Source organism: Chrysochloris asiatica, unplaced genomic scaffold, assembly GCF_000296735.1.
Source record: "Chrysochloris asiatica unplaced genomic scaffold, ChrAsi1.0 scaffold00045, whole genome shotgun sequence".
In the NCBI taxonomy this organism is placed as follows: Eukaryota; Metazoa; Chordata; class Mammalia; order Afrosoricida; family Chrysochloridae; genus Chrysochloris; species Chrysochloris asiatica.
The window spans coordinates 2088214-2111470 of NW_006408563.1; the positions used below are offsets into that span (position 1 = coordinate 2088214).

The 23257-nt window shown below is 38.6% G+C and overlaps 1 protein-coding gene across 1 annotated transcript in view; it reads left to right on the plus strand.

The window, feature by feature from the left end:
* The window catches only part of DYTN (dystrotelin), a 71873-nt gene that overhangs the window by 46188 nt on the left and 2428 nt on the right, over positions 1-23257 (plus strand). Inside the window, 2 exon segments of the mRNA XM_006862020.1 lie at positions 14163-14322; positions 18171-18669. Of these exon segments, the coding sequence (XP_006862082.1) occupies positions 14163-14322; positions 18171-18669 (659 nt within the window).

The window sequence follows — 23257 nt, forward strand, 5'->3', positions numbered from 1 at the left end:
TGGCTGTGGCTGTTTGGTTTTAATTGGAAACTGTCTCTTTAAATTTTGAGGAGATCTGTGTGCATGCGTAGTAGAACCCTCCGAGGGTGGGGCTGCCCACTAGCTCAGGTACCCCTATAGTCACCAAAATGGAGGTGCGTAGACAGCAAGGGACCAATGAACAGATACCAAAAGAAAAGAATGTCCACACCTTTATCTCAGCAGTTCTTCCAGGTGTCTGTGGCCGCTCTGATCCTTCCCTCATTTGGTCTCACTCAAGATGGCGGCTCCTCAAGCAGCCAAGCGTCCTAGACTACAAAGCAATAGATTTCTTGCTTCTGACACAGATTCCCCCAGCTGTGAGCCTTCCAACCTTCTAAATATTCCTTTATATGTGGTTCAGCGTTCTGGGACCATCCCCTGAGCCTGCTTGGTCGGGTATTCTGTGTTGTTGTTGGCAGAGTTCTTTACTACACGTCCATCGGATCCGCCATCTTGTTTGTTCTCCTCTTCCCTCTTCTCTTGATGCATTCTGCATTATTCAATAATTTGCCCAGAGAATCTTTCAATAACGAAAGTCGAGGCTTGAATTTTTTCTTCAGTTCCCCCAGCTTGAGAAATGCTGACCATGTTCTTCCTTTTTGGTTTTCTGATTCCAAATCTTTGCATATTTTTTCTTGAGCTGATCTTTGAAATTTTCTGTTCAGCTCTTGGACCTCCTCATTTCTCCCATTTGCTTTAGCATCTCTAGCTGGAGAGCAAGTTTCAGAGTCTCTTCTGACATCCATTTTGACCTTTTCCTTCTTTCTTGTCTTCTTAATGACTTTTTACTTTCTTCCTGTATGATGTTCTTGATGTCATCCCACTACTCTTCTGGTCTTCGGTCTTTAGTGTTTAATGTATCAAATCTGTTCTTCAGATGATCTCTAAATTCAGGTGGGATAAATTCCAGGTCATATTTTGGCTCTCATGGATTTGTTTTCATTTTTTTCAGTTTCAGTTTGAATTTGCATATGAGTAATTGATGATCTGTTCCACAGTCTGCCCCTGTCCTCAACTTGCCTGCCAATCTCCTCAACTGTGTTGGCAAGGCACACCAAGAGACTTGAGCTTTTGTTTCAACTCTAGTGAACTTGGATACATCGCTTTCACTTTCTGAGATGTCAGTTTTTTTCACCTGTAAAATACTGAATCTTGGCCCATTTCTAGATTCAAATTCTTTAAAGTCAACTCTAACATTTTAAATGGTTTAGGTTGAGCTTTATTTTTCTTATGTAACTTTAAGTGTTCTTATTCAGCTTGCTTTTATTATTTTTCATCCACATGAATCTTCATCATATAGTCCCCTTTGTTGTCTAACCATCTTCCTCATTTCTATTAGGTCTTGGCTGGAGAGGAAAATACCTGAACATATTGTTCTCTTCTGTGGGAACCTCATCTTTTCTTGCCTGCTTCAGGAGTACTTTTATCAAGGACAATTTAAAATTTTTAAATACATTATATTACAAAGGAAAACAGATATGGCACATTTTCATCTATATAAACCAAACAGCCACCGCTCGTTTGTCTGTCGTGCTGTGGTGGCTTGAGTTGCTGTGATTCTGAGGGCTATGCCACCGGTATTTTAAATACCAGCAGGGTCACCCATGTGGACAGGTTTCAGATGAGTTTCCAGACAAAGACAGACTAGGAAGAAAGAGTGGCAAACTACTTCTGAATAGCTAGTCACTGAAAACATTAGGAATAGCAGGGAAAAACTGTCAGATACAGGACTGGAAAATGAGCCCCTCAGGTTGGAAGGCACCTTAAAATACCCACCCTTTAATCTTATAATTAAGTGCATTGCATAATAATTGCCTTTTTCCCTGTACTGTCTTGGCAATTTATAATAATTATCACATGGTATATTAAATGATTATGTGCATATCTGTATACTCATTAGGTATGAACTCTCTGTGAGCAGGAATAGGATATATTTTTATCTCTTATAAGTCAAGATGATGAGATACTTTTAAAATATGTTTGAATAAAGTAATGTAACAAAATGGAATTGCATAAAACGGCATATGTCTGACCTTAAACCAGCCTGGTCTAGTTTCTGTTCTTTCAGATATGACACAATAAATGTACACCTACTATTAGAACCACTAGCATCTGCCCTGGACAGGATGACCTCGGGGACTGTCTGCAAGCATCCCTAAGTTACTTTTAATTCTTATTTTTAGATTGGCACAGAGGAGGCATTATTGACTAATGTGTGCTCTATCAACTAAACCTGTCTAGAGAAGAGGATAGAGAAAAAAGATGGGCTAATATTTATTTTCTTTTATTCTTATTTACTTCACTTGATTTAATGTTTTAAACTGACTTCCCTCAATGTCATAATTAAGAATTAAAAATTGCTGTAACCTCTTGTAAAATCCTATAACAGGATTTCCACTCAGTATGAGAGCTCTAAAGTACCAGCATACGCAAGTCCATTGGGACCAGTGGAAACAGCAGCCAAGGAAGCCCCTAAACAGATACCACGAAGGATATCTCAGGCTCAACAAACTGATGACAACAGCTCACCCCTTCAGGTGAGTCCAAAAAGGAAAGGAACCTGTAAATGGACAATTAAGATGGACCAGTTTGTAATACTGTAGAAAAGTAAGCTGAACCATTCCTAAGTTTGGTGAATACAGCCAAGACATTATTGTGATAAAAGAAAACTCTAATAGCATACATTAAAATAGCTCTTAATCTACAATGATAGCACTGCTACATATTTAGGATAAAAACAAATAGGAAAAATCAAAAAAGAGAAAAGACAAAAATTCAAATGAAAAGAATCCAAGATGTAATCAGTCAATACTTTGGAGCAGTTGATGCACTGTAAGTTTTTTTTTTTTAAGGTATTTGCAGTGAATAAGTCATTGTTGTTGTTGTTATGTTCCATCGATCGAGTCAGTATCGACTCATAACAACCCTATGCATAACAGAACAAAACACTACCCATTCCTGGGCCAATCTTACAATTGTTGCCACACTTGAATAAGTCGTTGGTCTTGCAAAATTCTATCATGCAATCTCCAGCATCATTTCTATCACCAAAGCCATATATTCCAACTACTGATCCTTCTTCTTTATTTCCAACCTTTGCATTCAAATCACCAGTAATTAGCAATACATCTTGATTGCATGTTTGATCAGTTTCAGACTGAAGAAGTTGGTACACTTATTCTCTTTCATCATCACTGGCTTTAGTGGTTGGTGCATAAATTCCTTGTTGTTGTTGTTGTTATGTGCCGTGGAGTCGGTTCTGACTCATAGCGACCCTGTACAGGGTTTCCAAAGCTGTAAATCTTTACGGGAGCAGAAAGCCTCATCTTTCTCCCGCGATCCTATCACACACAATGTTGTACTTCATGACACATCTTGAAATGTTCTTTTTGATGATGAATGAGACACCATTCCTTTTAAGTTTGTCATTCCTGGCATATTAAACCATGTCATTATTAGATTCAAAATGGTCAATACCAGTCCATTTCAGCTTACTAATGCCTAGAATATTGATGTTTATGTGTTCCGTTTCTTCCTAGATTCAAAGTTGGTACATTCCATGTTCTGATTATTAATGGATGTTTACAGCTATTTCTCTTCATTTTGAGTTGTGCCCCATCAGCAAACGAAAGTCCCAAGAGCTTTACTTCATTTGTACCATCATAGTCAACTCTGCTTTGAGGAGGCAGCTCTACCCCAGTTGTGTTTTGAGTGTCTTCCAATCTGAGAGACTCATTTTCTGGCACTATATCTGACAATATCCTGGTGCTCTTTATTGTGTTTCAGTATTCGGTTCTGACAATGTTCCACTGCTATTCATAGGTTTTCAGTGACTAAACATTTGAAAATAGTTTGTCTCTCCTTCTTCCTAGACTGTCTGTCTGGAAGTTCAGCTGAAACCTGTCCACCGTGGGTGATGCTACTGGTATTTAAAATACCTGTAGGATAGCTTCAAGAATCACAACAACACACAAGCCACCACAGTATAACTAACAGACAATCTGTTCATTGCAAATACCTTTTTTAAACAACATAAAAGACAACTATAGACATGGGTCTCACTGATGGAATACACAGAAGTCAAATTGACTACATCTGTGAAAAGAGACCGTAGAAAAGCTCCATATCATCAACTAAAACAAGACCAGAGGAAAACTGTGGAATACACCATCAATTGTTCATATGCAAGTTCAAGCGAAAGCTGAAGAAAATTAAAACAATTCCATAAGAGTAAAAATATGACCTTGAACATATCCCACCTTAATTTAGAAATCATCTGAAGAAGATATTTGATGCATTAGACAACAAAGACTGAAGACCAGAAGAATTGTAGGTTGACATCAAGAGCATCATACAGGAAGAAAGCAAAAGGTCATTAAGAAGACAAGGAAGAAGGAAAAGGTCAAAATGGATGTCAGAAGAAACTCTGAAACTTGATAAAGCAAATGGAAGAAACGAGGTACTAAGAGCTGAAGAGAAAATTTCCAAGGTCACCTTGAGATGACAAAGTCAAATATAACAAAATGTGCAAAGACCTGGAGTTAGAAAACCAAAAAGGAAGAACTTGCTCAACATTTCTCAAGCTGAGGAAACTGAAGAAAACTTTCAAGCCTCAAGTTGCAATATTGAAGGATCTCGGGGAAAATTACTGAATGATGCAGAAAGCATCAAAACAAGATGGAAGGAATACACAGAGTCACTGCACCAAAAAGAAATGGTTGATGTTCAACCATTTCAAGAGGTTGTATATGATCAAGAGCCAGTGATCCTGAAAGAAGAAGTCCAAGATGGATTGAAGGCATTCGCAGAGAATAAGGCACCAGGAACTGATGAAATACCAATTGAAATCTTTCAACAAAGTGATATGGCACTGGAGGCACTCACTCAACTTTGCCAAGAAATTTGGAAGACAACTACCTGGCCAACTGACAGGAAGACATCTATATTTGTGTCTGTTCCAAAGAGAGATGAACCAATGGAATGCGGAATTCATCGGACAATCTCATTAATATCCCATGTCAGTAAAGTTTTACTAAGGGTAATAGAAAACAGCTGCATCCATACATGAACAGAGAATTTCCAGAGGTTCAAGCTGGATTCAGAAGAGGATGTGGAATGAGGGATATCACTGATGATGTCAGATGGATCTTGGCTGAAAGCAAAGAGTACCAGAAAGATGTTTACCTGTGCATTATTGACTACACAAATGCTTTTGCTTGTGTGGCTCATGACAAGCTATGGACAACATTGAGAAGTATGAGTATTCTGGAACACGTAATTGTTCATAAGGAATCTATACATAGACCAGGAGGCAGTTGTTCGAACAGAACATGGGGACAATGAATGGTTTAAAATGAAGAAAGGTGTGCCATAGGATTGTATTCTTTCACCATACTTATGCAACCTGTATGCTGAGAAAATAATCCGAGAAGCTGGGTTATATGAAGAAAAATGTGCAAGTGATACAACTTTGCTTACTGAAAGCAAAGAGGACTTAAAATATCTACTGATGAAGACCAAAGATCACAGCCTTCAATATGGGTTGTACCTCAATGTAAATAAAACAAAAATCCTTACCTCTGTACCAATAAACAACATCCATATCAATGGAGAAAAAATTGAAGTTGTCAAAGACTTCATTTTTCAGCAGTCATGAAATCAAACTATGTATTACGTTAGGCAAATCTACTGCACAAGACCTCTTTAAAAAGTGTTGTCAGTTTGAGGACTAAGGTGTGCCTGACCCAAGCCATGGTATTTTCAATAACTTCATATACATGCGGAAGTCATATAGTGAATAAGGAAGACTGTAAACAATTGATGCATTTGAGTTATGGTGTTGGAAGAGAATATTGAAAGTACCATGGACTTCCAAAAGGATAAATAGATGTGTGTTGGAAGAAGTGTAGCGAGAGTGATCATTGGAAGCCATGATGACCAATCTTTGTCTCTCATACTTCGGACACATTGTCAGGAGGGACCACTTGCTGGAGAAGGTAAAGTAGAGGGTCAGAGAAAAGGAGGAAGACCCCAACAGGATGGATTGGCGCAGTGGTGGCAACGATGGGATCAGGAGTAGTAACGATTGTGAGGTTGGCCCAGGACCAGATAGTGTTTCATTCTCTTGTGCATAGAGTCACTGTGAGTCAGTACTGACTCAGTAGCACCTAATAACAACAAAAACAAGTTTCCTATTGAGATAAAACTTACGAATTAATGGCAACAGTGGTGTGCTGGTGCACACACTATAAATTATTGTATAATTTATATTGTTCTATTGTGGCATGAATTAGAAGATTCTATAGTAAAGTTCTTCAGAAGACACAAGACATCCTAATTAGCATGCTGCTGAGCAACAAGAATTTTTCTTATCTTTTGCCACCAAATAATAGGGAGTTCTAACCACGACAGTGATTGTAGTGTTCATGGTCATAGTGGACAGAGTTCAGCTATAAGGGGATTGTTTCTTAGTCCACATCCTAATGGTAAGCTGCATTCTAGTGATACCTTGAAATGACACCATTGTCCATAATTATGAGGTTTTCACCTAAGACTACTGAATAAACTTACTTGCAAGCAAGGCTTTCTTCTGCTTATAGAGTCTTTCACTTGTCAACTTATTATCATAGGTTTGATGTTATTTAAAAAGGGGGAAAGGGTGAGAAAAAAAATGTGCCCACATATAAGGAAGATATTCAAGAATTTTAAAAGAAGAGGAATGAGAGTGAGAGTTGAAGAAAATTAGATGAGGGAAGGAAGTTGATAAGGTAATTTATCATTTTTTAGATAAGCTGTTTATTTGTCCTCCACTAGTAGCATTGCCCTCAATTATTGTAATCAGCACATTGTGATCTTAAGGAAGGTCTTCAAAATATGATCATCTATAATACTTCTCAATCACCAGAGAGAAATTAGAGCTCCCATCTTGCAATGTTCTGGGTAGAAGCGTGAGTGGAGAGAAAGTCTCTTAAGCTAAAAGCCTCTGTGAGTGGGGGCCTGCGTGCACTTTAATCATCAGAACTCATAGGCATGAACCACTCCAAGTGCTTGCTCTTTGGCTCCTAGGGAACCATGTCTCTTGCTAGAGTGCTCAGAAGAGCGCTGGAGTTACATGTGAGGACAAATAAAGAGCTATTCAGTTGCCAGCTTCAAAGAATAAAAGAAGAAAGGGACATTTCTACAATGAAGTCTGTTTTTGCTTCAGTCTATCATTGCTGTGTTCTGGGAAAAGACATGCAAAAGAGGCCTTGCTGTTTCAGTTCTCTCCTTTATTTCACTTTTCCTTTGTCCTTCCCCTCATCTCCATTTGTGTTTTTAAGGTTGCTACATTCTATTTCATGTATGTAGTGCAATTCTTTCATTGATTTAAAAAAAAAAAAAGTTTACTTCCATAAGCATGAGATTCTTCGCAACCATAATCCATAACCTAGGGCTGGTCTCTACTTCCCCAGAGGTAATCTGTTTGGGCTGTGTCTTTGCAGACATTTCTTTATGCTTTTTCAAACATATCTCTATATACATGTGTATGTGTGTGTATGCAAGTGAGCACTGAAAAAGAGTAAATCAAAAGTATTGTACTAAGCATTGGTAAAGAACCAGATGGTATCTGGTGAAAGACCAGCATGAGTTTCAAGAGTTTATCATAGCAGCCATCAAAGTCCAGGTTTTGTTCATCAGTGTGATTACCCTCAGTTTCTGACCAAGAAGTAGTGCTGTGGGCCCATGAAATCTGAAGGCTTTGTGCCTGCGAAGGACACCAGATAGGCAGAGCTTAACTCCATCCTGTGCTGAGATTTAAGTGTTCAGATGCAACTTTTTCTTGCACCTCTGACAGTTGAACTGCTAGAGTTAGAATCAGAGTATATTTAAAACTGAGTTTCAGGCCACACCTCCCAAGCCAATTCTTACAGGAACATTCCTGGACATACTCCTTCATGGTCATACCCCAAGAGCCCCAGAGACAGTCTGTTAGCTTTCCTATCTTGCAATAATCCTTCCCTGCTTTCCGTAGACCTGGGATGCATATGTGACATGTTGCTGGCATCAGTTGTGATTGTAGGAGGAGATTACTTTGTTCTCTGTTGCTATAAAAGGTCACTACGTGGAGGTAGAACTTTGGAAACTCATCATGGCATCACTGATGATTTCCCTCACCTGGGTGACCTATACTTGTCTTTGTTTTGTATTTGTTCCTGTTTAAGACTCAATAGTCTTTACAGTGTTTTTTTAAGTATCTTATTAAATTTTGGTCTTGTTAGTTGCCATTGAGTCAATACTGATCCATAGTGACCTTATGCACAGCAGAACAAAACACTGCCAGATCCTGGGCCAACCTCAGTACTGTTGCCACGCTTGAGTCCATTGATGCTGCTACTTTGCCAATCCATCTCATTGGGGGTCTTCCTCTTCTTCTCTGACCCTCCACCTTACCAAACATGATATCCTTCTCCAGCGACTGCTCCCTCCTGACAATATGCCTGAAGTGTGAGAGACAAAGTTTGGCTACCTTGACCTCTCAGGAGCACTCTGGCTGCACTTTTTCCAAAACGGATCTGTTTGTTCTTTTGGCAGCCCATGGCACTTGTAATATTCTCCTCCAACACCATAACTCAAAAGCATCAATTCTTCTACAGTCTTCCTTATTCACTGTGCATCTTTCACATTCATGTGAGGTTATTGAAAATACCATGGCTTGGGTTAGGTGCACCTTAGTCCTCAAGCTGACATCTTTGCTCTTCAACACTTTAAAAAGGTCTTGTGCAGCAGATTTGCCTAATGCAATACGTCATTTGATTTCTTGACTGCTGCTTCCATGAGTGTTGATAGTTGATCCAAGAAGAATGAAGTCCTTGACAACTTCAATCTTTTCTCCATTGATAAGAATGCTGTTTATGAAATTTACACATATACATATACAGTACTGTTTATACCTTTGAAATATTGGAAAACCTAATGTCCTTCAATTGAGGATGACTGAATACACCAGTGTATCTGCTCTATGAAGGTGCTAGTAGCTCCAGGGTGAATTCTTACCTCCCATCCAGGATGCCCAGGTTAGAACCTCACAGAGGCTCATGCACCAGAACCACTCCTCTGTCAGCGGAGGCTTGTGTTTTCAATGATGTTACTAAACAGGCTTCAGTGGAGCTCCCAGACAAAAAGAGACTAAGAAAAAAAAGCCTGACAATCTAATCCCCAAATCAGCCCCTGGAAACCCTATCTATGGGCTACAGCAGGCTGATCCACAACCTGGCAAAGGACTTTGGCTGTGCCTGGGATCATTATAAATCTGAACCATCTCAGTGACAACTAGCACCAACAGCATCTATTCTAAGGATATACCAGGCAGCACTTAGAACATCAGAGGTCCTTATGTGCTAATGTAAAATGCTTATCAAATTACAGAGCAATATTTTCCAATAGTAGCATATGATAATATTGATGTTCTTAAAAAAAAAAAAAAAAACACTTTAAAAAATGTTTTCATAGTAGTAATATTAAGTTAATTGATTCAAAAGCTGTGTTACGCACGTAGATGCTGTTAGAGTATTTGAGTACAGAGGCAGTGTACTCAGAAGAGCCATCAAGGCTAGCGTCTAGCAGAGACCAGGCCCAAGTCTGTACATAGTTCAGTTTCTTCTCTTTGCCCTCCTGTCTTCTTCTCCCAGGCTGTTCCCATGGAGGAACATTCCCAGTGTCCAGTCCCTCATCAGATCATAGAATTGCAGAGAAGAGAGAGGGTTATAGAATGAGATTGAAAATGTAGAGGAATTATATCCAATCTCCCATGCTGACATGTGGGACAAGAACTAGGACATGGAGCCCCCAGAGTCTGGGCCAGCTGGGTCAGGTCAGGGCCTGTACTGGAGTGAAGTTAAGGGAGCAGAGTGTGTTGTGAGAAACAAGGCTTGGTGGAGATACCCAAACTGAGCTTCAAGGACGGTCATTGTGAATTCAAATAAACTTGGGGAAATCAAAAGAGAAGTGACTACTCAAAATACACATTCAGAGAGGATGCAGTGGAAAGACAAGAGAACTTAAGTGGAAGGTGGAAGGAATAAATGACTTTCTGGGCCAAAGGGAAGTGATTCAATTACCTTTATAAAAACCAACATATATATATATATATATATATATATATATATAAGACACATAGTAGTCACTGTGTGGTGAAAATGGTAACCAGAAAAAAAGTGCACATGAAAAAAGTCCACATAGAGAAACTTGTACACTGATTAGGGCTAGAGTTACCAATTATACCTGAGCTGTGTGCTTTTTAATTTTTTTTAAGTTTTTATTGTGAATTGAGGGATAGTTCACATCATAGAACCTTGGTTTTACACTCATCATTTCATTGCAATGATTACAAGCTCCTTCGTGCATCATCATTCAACAGTATTTGCTTCTATTCCCTGTTTTTTGTTTTGTTTTGTTTGAATGTACACAAAAACACTCAGGAATATATAATCATTTAAACAACTGAAGGGCATATTCTACAAGCCTGCCTCCTGGCTGCCAGCACACAGCCTTTTTCTTCCTATGAGTCTAGAGTCCTCAGCTGTTGTATCTCTCCGTGTCCTCAAGTCTGCCTCCATCTCTGGTGGCGCTACTTCTCTAGATAGGGTCCCGCATTCCCCTCCTGCTCTTCTCCCTTGTGTACATTTTCATTGTGTGCATTTATCACAGTGTTTTTTTTTTTGTTGTTCTTTTGTTTTTTAATGTGGTCTTACTCATTAGCACTTTTTCCTCAAACCGGTACAAATGGTTAACGAACTCAGCTGCTAACTGAGAGGTTAATGGTTCAAGTCCATCCAGAGTCACCTCAAAAGAAAGCCCCGACAAGCTGCTTCCGAAACATCATCCAGCAACCCCCACAGGGAACAGCTCTATGTAACACACACGAGGTCACAATGAACTGGAATTGACTTGATGGGATTTGATTATTTTATCAATATATAATTCACATACTAAACAGTGCTCTCTTTTAAATTGTATAATTCAACCTTTTTTATTATATTCACAGATGTGCAGCCATCACCACAGTCAATTTTGGAACATTCACCCTTGAGCTTTCACCCCACCTCCCACCACCCTCCCACCACCTCCCCACATCTCGTCACTGCCAGCCCCTAGGAACTTACTTTCTGTCTCTATAGGTTTCCCTATTCTGGACTTTATATGAATGAAATAACATGTGGTCTTTTGTGACTGGTTTCTTTCACTTAGCATAATGGCTCCAAGGCTCACCCATGTTTAGCAATTATCAGATAGTTCCTAATTCCTTTTTATGAATGAATATGGATATGCCACATTTTGTTTATGCATTCAACTGTTCTGGGCCTTTGAGCTGTTTCCACCTCTTGGCTGTTGTGAATAATGCTACAATTTTTTCTTATAGATGCCTTTGGGAAGGAGTTGTTCAGGGCAACTTAAATCAGACAAAAGATTATTATAATTTATTTTTAAGATCAAAAACATTTCTTTATGCTTTAATCTCATTAAATAGATTTTTTTTGTCCAAATTAGATCATGCGACTGATCTTTGAGTATATTAGTAATCTGTCTCATTATACTTATAACTTCCAACATCACTCACCTTTTAAAATAGACTTTCATATCTTTGACAAAAGAAAATAATTGTTTAAAATGTTTATGATATAATATGATGAATTTTTGGGACTGTAGATTTAATTCCAACCACAAACTTCCGTTCTCTGTTTCTTGCTTCTCTAGACTCTAGTCAGACTTAGGAATGAACTGTGGAAGACTAGGGAATCCATTGATGCTCTCCATAAGGAAAGAAGGTAAGGAACAAATGTGTGTTCCTTTACTGACAGTAAAGACAGAACAGTAGCACTTCCTTTTCCTTTTAGAGGAATATTTTCTACAAAGATTTGTTTATAAATGCTCTTTCTTATAACATTGAGGAAAAAATCCTTAATATTAATAGAAACACATAAAGAGTTGAAATATTAGAAAGAAAGACTTCACACTACCTGAGAATTATTTTTGAATTGTCCAAAGTGCTTGCTGAAAGTACAGATTTGCTTGCCTGTCTTTATTTGAGTTTCCTGTTATTGACAATATTGGCACCAGGTGAATTGTGTTTTCCAAAATTATTCCATGAGAATTTCTACTTTAACTAAAGGTGGTGATGGTGGTAGTGGTGTGCCATCAAGTCAGTTTCTACTCATAGTAACCTTGTATAGGGTTTCCAAGGCTGAGAATTTTTATGGGAGCAGGAAACCTTATGTATCTCCCATGGAGCAACTGGTAGAGTCCAACTACTAACCTTGGCAGCCCAGGCCATAATCCTCTATGCCACCAAGGCTCCTTGATCCAACAGGGGAAAATGTCAAAGTAATGGAGTGATGGGCAACATGAAGGAAAAAGAGGATCCCATTAGTGGTCATAGGGGCACAAATGTTCAATACAGAGAACACCGTCTAGAGAGGCGTTCTGAAGATGTTTCTGTGTTACCTGCTGTGTGAAACCCCTGAGCATATTCCGTTCTGAATAACCCATCATGAAGATCTACATGAAACTCCAATTATATTCCAGCTTTTGGAGTCATATTGCTGTAGTCCCTAAGTCTAATTGTCTGTAAACTTGAGGGCTGTCTTTCAGAGATATAATGCTTTGGGTGGGTCCCAAACTAAATTCCAAGACCTCATCAAGCTATATAGCAATTAGACTTCACATCAGAAGATGGTTTTGCACAAATTGCACTAATATATCAACAGCACTGATCAAAGAACAAAACTAGATAGTCAGTTTTATAGTGTGTTCTATGTGCCATGGATTGTTCTAGGCCTGGATCTGAGCACACAGCAGTAAACAACAAGAAAAGAACAATGAATACTTACCTTGTGGAACTTAAACTCTAAGGGGAATCAAAAGGCCAAAAACAAATAAGCCAAAGTAATGTTGGTAAGTACTGTGGAGTCAGTTCCGACTCATAGTGACCCTGCACAGGGTTTCTGAGGCTGTAAATCTTTACGGGAGCATAACGCCTCATCTTTCTCCCATGAAACCACTAGTAGTTTCGAACTACTGACCTTGACATTGGCAGCCCGACTTGTAACCACTACACATATAGCTCCTTAAGCCAAAGTAATAGAAAAAATAATATGCTAGTAAATTCATAATTAAATTATACGGTATGCCAGATAGTGCAGCTGTTCAGAATTTTGAGGGTTTGAGACTTAGCCAAAATAAGTTCTCCTCAAGCTCCATAGAAATTTGGAGTTTTAAAGTCCATAGACACAAGTCAAGCAAAGAAGAGGAAGGGATTTGCTAACGGCAAGGTTGGGGTTTATTGGTTCAAGTGAAGTAGTCAGGAAAGACCTTGCTGTAAATTTCACGTATGAGCAAAGAATTGAAAGTGGTGAGAAATTTTACTGAGCAAGAATCTGGGGGAAGAAGGAGGGCTCTAGGCAGAGGGACCTAAAAGTGCAAAGACTCCAGGTAGAATATTCCTGGTGTGTTCAAAGAATAGCAAAGCTTTCTGCATGACTGATGAACAGAGAGTGGAGGAGGAAGCAGGAGATAAGATCAGAGACAGCAGGGGGAAACTTAGCCATCTTAGGGTCACGGCATCTTGAAGGCCTCTGTAAGTGGGGGAGGGAGCCACTGAGGACTTTAAGCAGAAGAGAAGCATGATCTGCCTTTTAAAAGAGTTATCCAGACTGCTTGGCTCTTTCTTAAACCAATAAACAACAAGACTTGGAAAGAAAAAACACAATTCCGGAATTGAATTACTATTCCTTCCTTGTGGTCTTTGATAAGTATTAAATAGTTCATCATGACATGCCTATAAAGTGTGTGTGAATGTCTCTAAACAAAATGATCATGAACAAATCTAATATTGAAATTTAAGTAATCATAAAATTACTACTGTCAACAACAGTTCATACCATGCAAGATGAGCTTTCTAAAACACGTCTACAACCAATGAAATTCTTAGTGAAATTGTGTAATCATAGCCAGGGACTAGTCAAACACTTTCATATGATATGGATCAATATCAGGTGTATCTACTTCTCCCAGTATCTGTTCCTACAGGGAGGACCTGGACTACATCTTACTAGGATGCTACTTAGTGTGCCCTTCTAATGTTCTCAAACCTCATCTCTTTGCAGGTTCCTTAAAAAACAGTTAAACCGGTGCAAAGACAAGTTGCAAGCAATATACACCTCCCAGGAAGAAAAAAACTGCAGATTTGAAGCAAAGATTCACCAGCTCACAACCAACCAGGATAGTCTATGGACCAAACTGCAGCAGATGGAACAGGATCCCCAGGTATCACAAGTGTGGAACACTGGCCATTTGGATTACATGGAAGTCAGGCCTGAATCTTCCAGTCGAGGGAATTCCTCATCCTCAAGAGGCTCTTTGCAGCCTTGGTTCCTAAACTTTGGGTCTCAGGATAATTTACATTCTTGAAAGTACTTGAGGACACTAAGGAGCTTTTATGGGACCTATCTATCACTATTTACTGTAATCAAAATTAAAAATGAGAAGTTGTTTTTAATTTTCATTTTGAAATAAAAATAATAAACCCGTTATCTATGTGCATATACATGGCACTGCGGGTTAATAAACTGGACTGTAAGGTTAGTTTGAGCCTCAAGGTCAGTGGTTCAAACTCACTAGCCACTCCTTGGAAGCCCTTTGCAGAGTTGCTATGAGTTGGAACTGACTCAATGGCACTTAACAACATATATTTATTTAAAAGCTTAATGAGAAGAGTGGCACTGTTTTAGGTTTTTGTAAATCGCTCTAACATCTGGCTAAATAAAAGTCAGCCAAATTCTTATGTTTGCTTCTACATTCAATCTGTTGCAAGCTGTTGTTTTATTTGAAAATTTGAAGAAAACTTGAACTCATACAAATTTGTAGTTGAAAAAGAAAGGAGTAGTTTAGCAGTCCTTTCAGGTCATTGGAAATATTCTTCTTTGGTACTACACCACAACATGATGACTGGCAGTTCCCTAAAGGATTATTTTCATATAGAAACTGAAACTACATCAATTTCAAACTCTGTTTTAATAAAACCCTGTATTCTATGATGCTCTTTGAATGAAATCTTCTACACATGCATGTTTAAATAGCAACTTGCTTTGGCCATTCAGAAAATCTTGGTTCACTGACATATGCCAAACTTTCTGATACTGACCCATTTTATTATATAGTGCATATTTTAAATCATCTTCATTAATATCACCACTAAGGTGTGACTTACACCAGCCAGGATATTTTCTATTGCCTCGTATGCATGTGAAAGCTGACAATGACTAAGGAAGACTGAAGAGTCTATTAATTTGAGTTACGGTGTTGGCAAAGAATATTGAAAGTACCACGGAGTGCCAGAAGAACAAACAGATCTTTCTTAAAAGAAGCACAGCCAAAGTGGTTCTTAGATGAGAGGATGGCAAGACATGTTATCAGGAGAGCCCAGTCCTTGGAGAAGGACATGGCAAGTCTTTGGAGAAGGACATCAGAAGTAGAGGGTCAGTGGAAAAGAAGAAGACCTTTAATGAGCTAGATTAACACAGTGGCTGTAACAATGGGTTCAAACACAGCAATGATGGTGAGGATGGCACAGGATGGGCAGTGTTCCACTCTGTTGTATGTGGGGTCACGTTAAATTGGAACCAATTCACCAGCACCTAAGAAAACAACAATTTCATCAGAAACATCTATAAGACTACAAAGGTTACTAGGCTTGTGGTTATAAAAGATTGTTTTCTAAAAGTCTGCTTTTTGCTTGAACGATCAATGATCATAATTTGCAAGAAATAGCATTTCATTGTTTTCCTTATAGTGACAGTTTCACTTCATTCATTTTTGTGAAAATAGCTCCCAAATATCCAAGTCTAAATAACCACAGCTGTCAGTCATTCTTTCAGACAAGTGCTTTTCCTTAAGGTGAACTTCAAATTCCACTATGCATCATAGATGTTTCATGCACACTTCACATTTCATCACACACAACACTAAACAATAGTTATTGTTATTGCTAATAAAATTACTAACTTTTTCTACTCCATCAAGCCCAAACTGCACTGAAGACTTCAGGGAAAACAAGACTCCAGGACTTGACTGGATACCAATTGAAATGTTTCAACAAACTGTTGTACACTCACCAGTCTATGCCAACAAATTTGGAAGACAGCTACATGTCCAACTGATTGAAAGGGATCCATATTTGTGCCCATTCTGACCCAACAGAATGCAGACATTTTTAAACAGCATCATTAATATCGTAAGTAAAATTTTGCTGAAGATAATTTAAAAAACAGTTCCAGCAGTAAGTCGACAGGGAGCTGCTGGAATTTCAAGCCAGATGTAGAAGAGGACATGGAATGAGAAATATCATTGCTGGTATCAGATGGATCTTGATGAAAGTAGAGAATATCAGAAAGATGTTTACTTGTGTATTATTGACTACGCACAGGTATTAGACTATGTGGATCATAACAAACTGATTGTAAGTGTTCTGGGAATTCCAGAACACTTAATTGTGCTCATCAGTAACCTATATATAGACCAAGATTCAGCCATTAGAACAAAACAAGTAGATACTTAGAGGTTTAAAATCAAGGAAGAGAGTGCATCAGGGTTGTATCCTTTCACCATAATTATTCAATGTATGCTGAACAAATAATCATAGAAGTTGGACTATATGAAGAAGAATGTGGCATCAGGATTGGAGGAAGAAAAATTGACAACCTGTGATATGCTGATAACACAACCTTGCTTGCTGAAAGTGAAGACGCCTTCAAGCACTTTCTCATAAAGGTCAACACAGACAGCCTACGGTATGTCCTGTAACTCAAGGTAAGGAAAACAAAAATCCCTATGACTGGACTAGTAAATATCACAGTAAATGGAGAAAAGATGGAAATTGTCAAGGATTTCATTTTACCTGGTTCTGCAATCAATGCCTTTGGAAGTAGCAGTCAAGAAATCAAACGGCGTATTGCATTGGTCAAATCTGTTGCAAAAAAACCTCTATAAAGTGTTAAAGAGCAAAGATGTCACTTTGAGGAATAAGGTGGGCTTGACCTAAGCCATATATTTTCCATCACCTCATATGCATGTGAAAGGTGGACAATGAATAAGAAAGACTGGAGAAGACATGGTGCATTTGAATTGTGTTGTTAGAGAAAAGTATGGAAAGTACCATGGACTACCAAAAGAACAAATCTGACAGCCAGAATGGTCCTTAGAAGCAAAGATGGCAAGACTTTGTCCATGTTGCTTTGGGGGTATTATCAGTGGGGACCAGTCCCTTGAAAAAGATATCATGCTTGGTAAAGTGGAAGGTCATCAAAAAGAGGAAGAGCCCCCAGAAGACAGATTGACACAGTGATTGCTACATGAGCTCAAGTACAACAATTCTGAGGGTGACACAGGACCAGGCACTATTCCTTTCTGTTGTATGTAATCAGTACCAGTCAACAGAACCTAACAACAGTAGGAGCAGCAGCAGCAACACTCCACTTGGAATGGAACTCGCATTTTGTAAAACGGAATCGCGTGGTGATGAGGCCTGCGCACCTATCTGCACTGTTAGGCGATGCTGCTTCGATTTGCTAAGGAGCCAGCAGTTTTATTTTTGTTTTTGCAGCATCAATGCAAATGTCAGCACAATGAAAATAACATCAAAATGTTATTATGAAAATAATTTTGATGTCATGGACCTCTGAAAGAGTCTTGGGAACTTCCTCCAGGGGTCTATAGACCACACTTTGAGACCCGATGACTTATGCAATACCTGACAACCTACCTAGATAGTTATAAACATGTTATATTGTAATAACTTACATCTATTGATTTAATATATGCTGCTATTTCCCCAAATTCTTTATGGTATTTCTAGAACCTGGGCTTTTCAGAGCAGAAATTTGTATGATTTCCTGGTGAAATTCCTTGTGATATTTTATAATCTGACCAGTGCCAACTCTTATAAAGAGTTTTATGTTTACATTGAATTAACAGAATAAAATAAAATTTACTTATTTAGAGAGTCAAGAGAAAAGTCTTGCATTAAAATTTTCTATTGGAATATTGACATTTAATGTATTTATGAAAGAAGTAAGATAAATACTTGTCTCACCATCAATGACATTTTCTTTGTCTAGGCAGTGTTGCGGTTACCTCACCCTTTAACTTCTTTCTGTCAAAATATGGCCTCAAAAAGTGACCATTCTTTGGCTAAAAGGTTTTGGAGGAGAGGAGATGCTTCCCAGATCAAGAATAGCACTGAGGAGGGCTCCAAATGGGTACCTGTTCCTAAGCCCATCATGATAGGCAGAAGTCACCCAAGTCAAACAAATTCCGAACATGGTCTACTACATCCAGAGCCACCTGATGCCATCTTGCAGCTGAAGGCAGTGCAAAGCAGCGGGACACAAAGCCCAGCCCAAAAGATGCCAAAGGAGACCCTACTCAGTGCTCAGGGATGGTCTCGGGACACCCCCCAGTTTGTCCCTGATGAAATGAACAGTCCTGCTTTGGCACTTGCTGAAAGGGAAGATAAGACCAGTAACATCGAGGACAGAAAAGATGAGCTGGAGGAAGAGCAACTGCAAGAACTGCTGTCAAAATATATAGATGCCTGCATTCCTGAAATGCCATCAGGTAAGGTTTTCACTGCTAGCAGAGGCAGTGATGATGATGTATTAAGACATGATTTCATGCTATGTCAGATCAGCCCAACTGCTAAAATCATCTCATGAGCAATAGTCAGAGTTCTGAAACTTTTCAATGTCAGTAGCATCTCTGACTTTGTCTTTCTACATCCTAGAATTACCTACGTCATCAAGTTATTGTGAACATTGAAAGAGATAAACCACATAAGACTTTAGTGCAGCACCCTGCTAGTTGGTGGTGGTTGCCATCGAGTTGATTCCGACTCACAGTTGCCCCCAGGAATGCCGTGTAGGCTTTTCAAGGCTGTAACCTTTTCTAAGTACATCTCCAGGCCTGTCTTCCAAGGCACCCCTGGTGGGCTCAAACTGTCAACCTTTCAGCTAGTTGTTGAACTATTTGCATGGCCTATGAACATAATAAGTATCCAATAAATATTTATTACAATTAGTATGATCAGTAAGCCTAACTCATATACAGCTTGGCAGGCTGATGTCATCATCTAGAAATTGAAGTAACAGTGGTACTTTGTTTCTAGAAGAGAATTGATTAAGTTCTCTGGTAGCATAATGGTTAAGCACTTGGTTGCTAACCACCCAAAGGGCAGTGATTTGAACCCAACAGCTGCTCTGCTGAAGAAAAGACCTGGTGATCTGCTCCTGATAAGATTACTGCCTAGGAAGCCCTATGGGGGCAGTTCTACCCCTATAGGGACAGAATCGATTTGATGGCACATAACCCACAAAGCCTAGAGGTATAGTTACCATCATTATCACTTTCTTTTTCATAAGCTATGACTCATTGCTACATTCTAAAGGTTTTAATTTGTTTTTACTCCTTCTTCACTATAACTAGTTCTTAGTACCATTGTTTTATTTCTAACTGGAGAGTCTTATTACCATGTCTTATATTTATATCCATTTCTTCTTTAACAAAGTCTCAGGTCTTTTCTGTTGCACCAATCATCTGTTGACTTGTGTTAGAACAAAGGATAACATTCTCCTGTGTGTCTATAGTAGAGGACTTCACAAAATAGTTCTGAGTTGCTCAACTGTCAAGTGGGTACATGTTAATGTCAGTTTTATACAGACCATAGTACAGCCAAGTCAATGTAGTCATTACTTGGTGTCCCTCAAAATTGTACTGTGAATGGAGTTGGAGCTGTAATTTTTGCATTAGAGGAAACAAGGTCACAAAGATGCCAGGCGCACATTTAGACTACCGGGGACAAAGACCGGCTGGAACTGCTTGAGCCTGATTGTTAGGCTGACCAGCGATTCCACCCATTGTATTTCTGCTCAAATACCCTTGGGGTCAGGATGAGTATTGAAAGCATAGTCAGTATCCTCTTGACCTTTTTAGGAAAATTCACATAAAAATTGCACTTTGTAAGTAAGTATTTTTTTAGTCTTTTGACATCATCATCTTTTTATTTTTTATTTTCGTTTCTCCAAATGAACTTATGAAGAGTGCTGATTTCTGAATGTTGTCCCTCAAATTCTAGTAGGCTATGTTAGCATAGTGGTTATGAATCGGGCTGTGAACCTTGAAGTCAGCAATTTGAAACTACCAGCTTTTCGTGGGAAAAAGATGAGGCTTTCTGCTCCCATAAAGATTTATAGCCTTGGAAACCCTGTACAGGGTCACTATGAGTTGGAACCGACTCCACAGCACATAACTACCACCACCACCATCATACCCATTGGAGGACTCTGGTAGCCTCATGGTTTATGAGCTGGGCTACTAATGGAAGTCAGCAGCCTCTTTGAGGTGAAAGACGAGGCTGTACTCCCATAAAGATTTAAAGCTTTGGAAATATATACAGGGTAGCTATGAGTTGGTGGCACCCAGCCACGACTATCACCATACATATTGGAAGACAGTATTTCAACATTTGTATAGTTTGATACTTAAAGCAAAAATTATTGTTGTGAAGTGCATAGAGTCAATTCTGACTCATAGTGACCCTGTATAGGGTTTCTCAGGAGCGGCTCATAAGTTTGAACCATCAACTTTGCAGTTCAAACCAACCTTGCTATGCAAAATACCATAGCACTTGATTAAGTCAATTAAAATACATACGACTATATTTGCTTTAGAGTCCTGGTGTGGTGCTATAAGATAAGCACTGGATTACCAACCCTAAGGTCAGTGGTTCAAACCCACCAACTGCTCCTCAGAAATCCTATACAGAATCAATATGAGTCAGAACAAACTAGATGGCACTTCACAGCAACAATGTATTTATAAATCTATTATAATTATAGCTGTATACATACACACCATTATATGGTAAAAAGGAAAATCATGAAAAAGGGTAAAGTTTATTTCTAAATTCATATGATGAAATAATATATATAGATGAAATTAATATTAAAAACTCATCAATTGCAACCTCAGCACAATCATAATGCTTCTGCTTGAGGTATGCATTATGACCATACAAGTTTGTTGTTTATATTACAATCAAAGTGCACATTTTCTTTTTAATATTATAGAATTCTGTGGTCATAGATGATTCAACAAATGCTAATTGATGAGATTTCAATTTACAGTCTGATTTCTTTTACATTAGTCTTATTGCCTTTAGGCATTTAAGCATAAGGATCCATGTAAATTTTCATGTTAATTTCCTTGGCTATGGTTACCATTTTTAAACACTGTCACTTCTAACTCAGCCAGATAGTTCTTCTATTTAAGTTTGCATATTAACTCGATGTGGTATTGATAATTATCCAGTTTGCAAATTCTACATGACCATAGTAATATGGATTATAAAAGCGCATTTCGTAGCCCATTCATGTTTACCAAAATTAAAGTAAATCAAAGCCTGAAGTGTAGTAAATATGCTGATGATGAGTTGGCAAGGGAAACTAACTACATAAAGATATCGGTTCCCTTCGCTTTATTTCTCCGTCACTGATTTTCTCAGATAGCATCAGGGAGTATCTGCTCAGCTTACTGTTATTGCGATTGTGTTTGTTGTATGTATCTATGCGTAGTTCTAACTCATAGTAATCTTACAGAACAGACTCAAACTGCCCACACAGAGTTTCCTAGGCTGTAAATCCTTACAAGGACAGATGACCAAATCTTCTCTCCCAGGAACAGCTAGTAGGTTCAAACTACTAACCTTTCAGCTAGCAGTTATATACTTAACCATTCACTGTTCTCCCAAGTCAAACCAAAAGCCCACTGCCGTCTCATCAATTTCCACTCATAGAAACCCTGTGAGGAAAAGTTGTCTTTTCGGAGACTATAAATCTTTACAGGAGCAAGTAGCCTCATCTTTCTCTCTCAGAGCAGCTGGTGGATTTGAACCACCAACCTTTTGATTAGCAACCCAATGTTTATCCTGCAGTGCCACCTGAGCTCCTTATTTCACTGTTACAAGTTGTTTTTCTTGTTGTTGTTTTTATTTTCTCTGAGTTTTTACTTTGGAGAATGTTAAAAGAAAGATTTACTACTTGCACCATGTTAGGGTTGACTCAGATTGCTAATGTATTCAGCCAGTGTTGTGGTTATCATAGATGCTGACGGCCACTTTGGATTTCAGATTTACTAACAAACTAACTCATGTTGGACATTAAGGTGACCTTTGAACTACTAAAAGACTTACTATGACTTGACCACCAAATCTGCTGGTGAGTTTTGGACAGTTATTGACATGAATTGATTTGAGTGATTCAGTATCAAGATCCAGGATAATAGGATTTCAAGAGCTCCTGTGAGCTTAATGAAAAGAGAAATTCGTGTAGGAGTTTCCCAAGTTGCTTTAAATTCTGCATGCTGGATTGAAAAGCAGTAGTAAACAGTTTGATCAAAACTTGCAGTAAAGGTTTAAGTTTGAAAGAGTTATCTAATGCTACTTGCTTCTGTGGTGAAAATGAAGGCCATAATCCACTGATTTTACTTTTTCATGAAATTATCTTCTCTCCATTTCTGAGTGAAATTTACCCTAATGCATCTCTCAAACTCTTTTCTCCAGTTATCTCCACCCACTTGACACTGTGGGCTTCCACAATGGCAAGGAAACTGGTATGTCAGAGAGTAGAGTGGTAGGATTAGAGGGAACTTGGCTAAGGGTGAAGATTAAGGAGCTCTTTGTACTCCTTTCTCCCATACCTGGATCCATTACTTGACACTATTGTTTTAACCTCAGCCTCTAACACTCTGGTACCCTCCTATCCCATCCCTGAGTCATTCAGAAATCACATGTATTTTTTATGACATTCAAGTGAATTATTTTGCCATTGTGATTTCTTACGGATTGTCCATGTCACAGATATATTTATCTAGCTTTTTATTAGGCCTCCCTGGATGTGCTATATTAATTAATTCAGTCTATATAGTCAGTGAATTCTTATGTATACTAAAGAACATGCTAGGTGTTTTGGTGGTTTCTAACATATCAAGAGGTTGGAACTAACAAACAAAAACAAGAAAAGCTCCTATCTATAAAATGGATTACCCCTTCCCAATTTCTCTATTTGCTACATTTTAGGCTTTCATCACTGTGGGCTAAGAAGCAGAATATCCTAACACAAATTTATCTCTGGATAACGTGCTTCATTGTTGT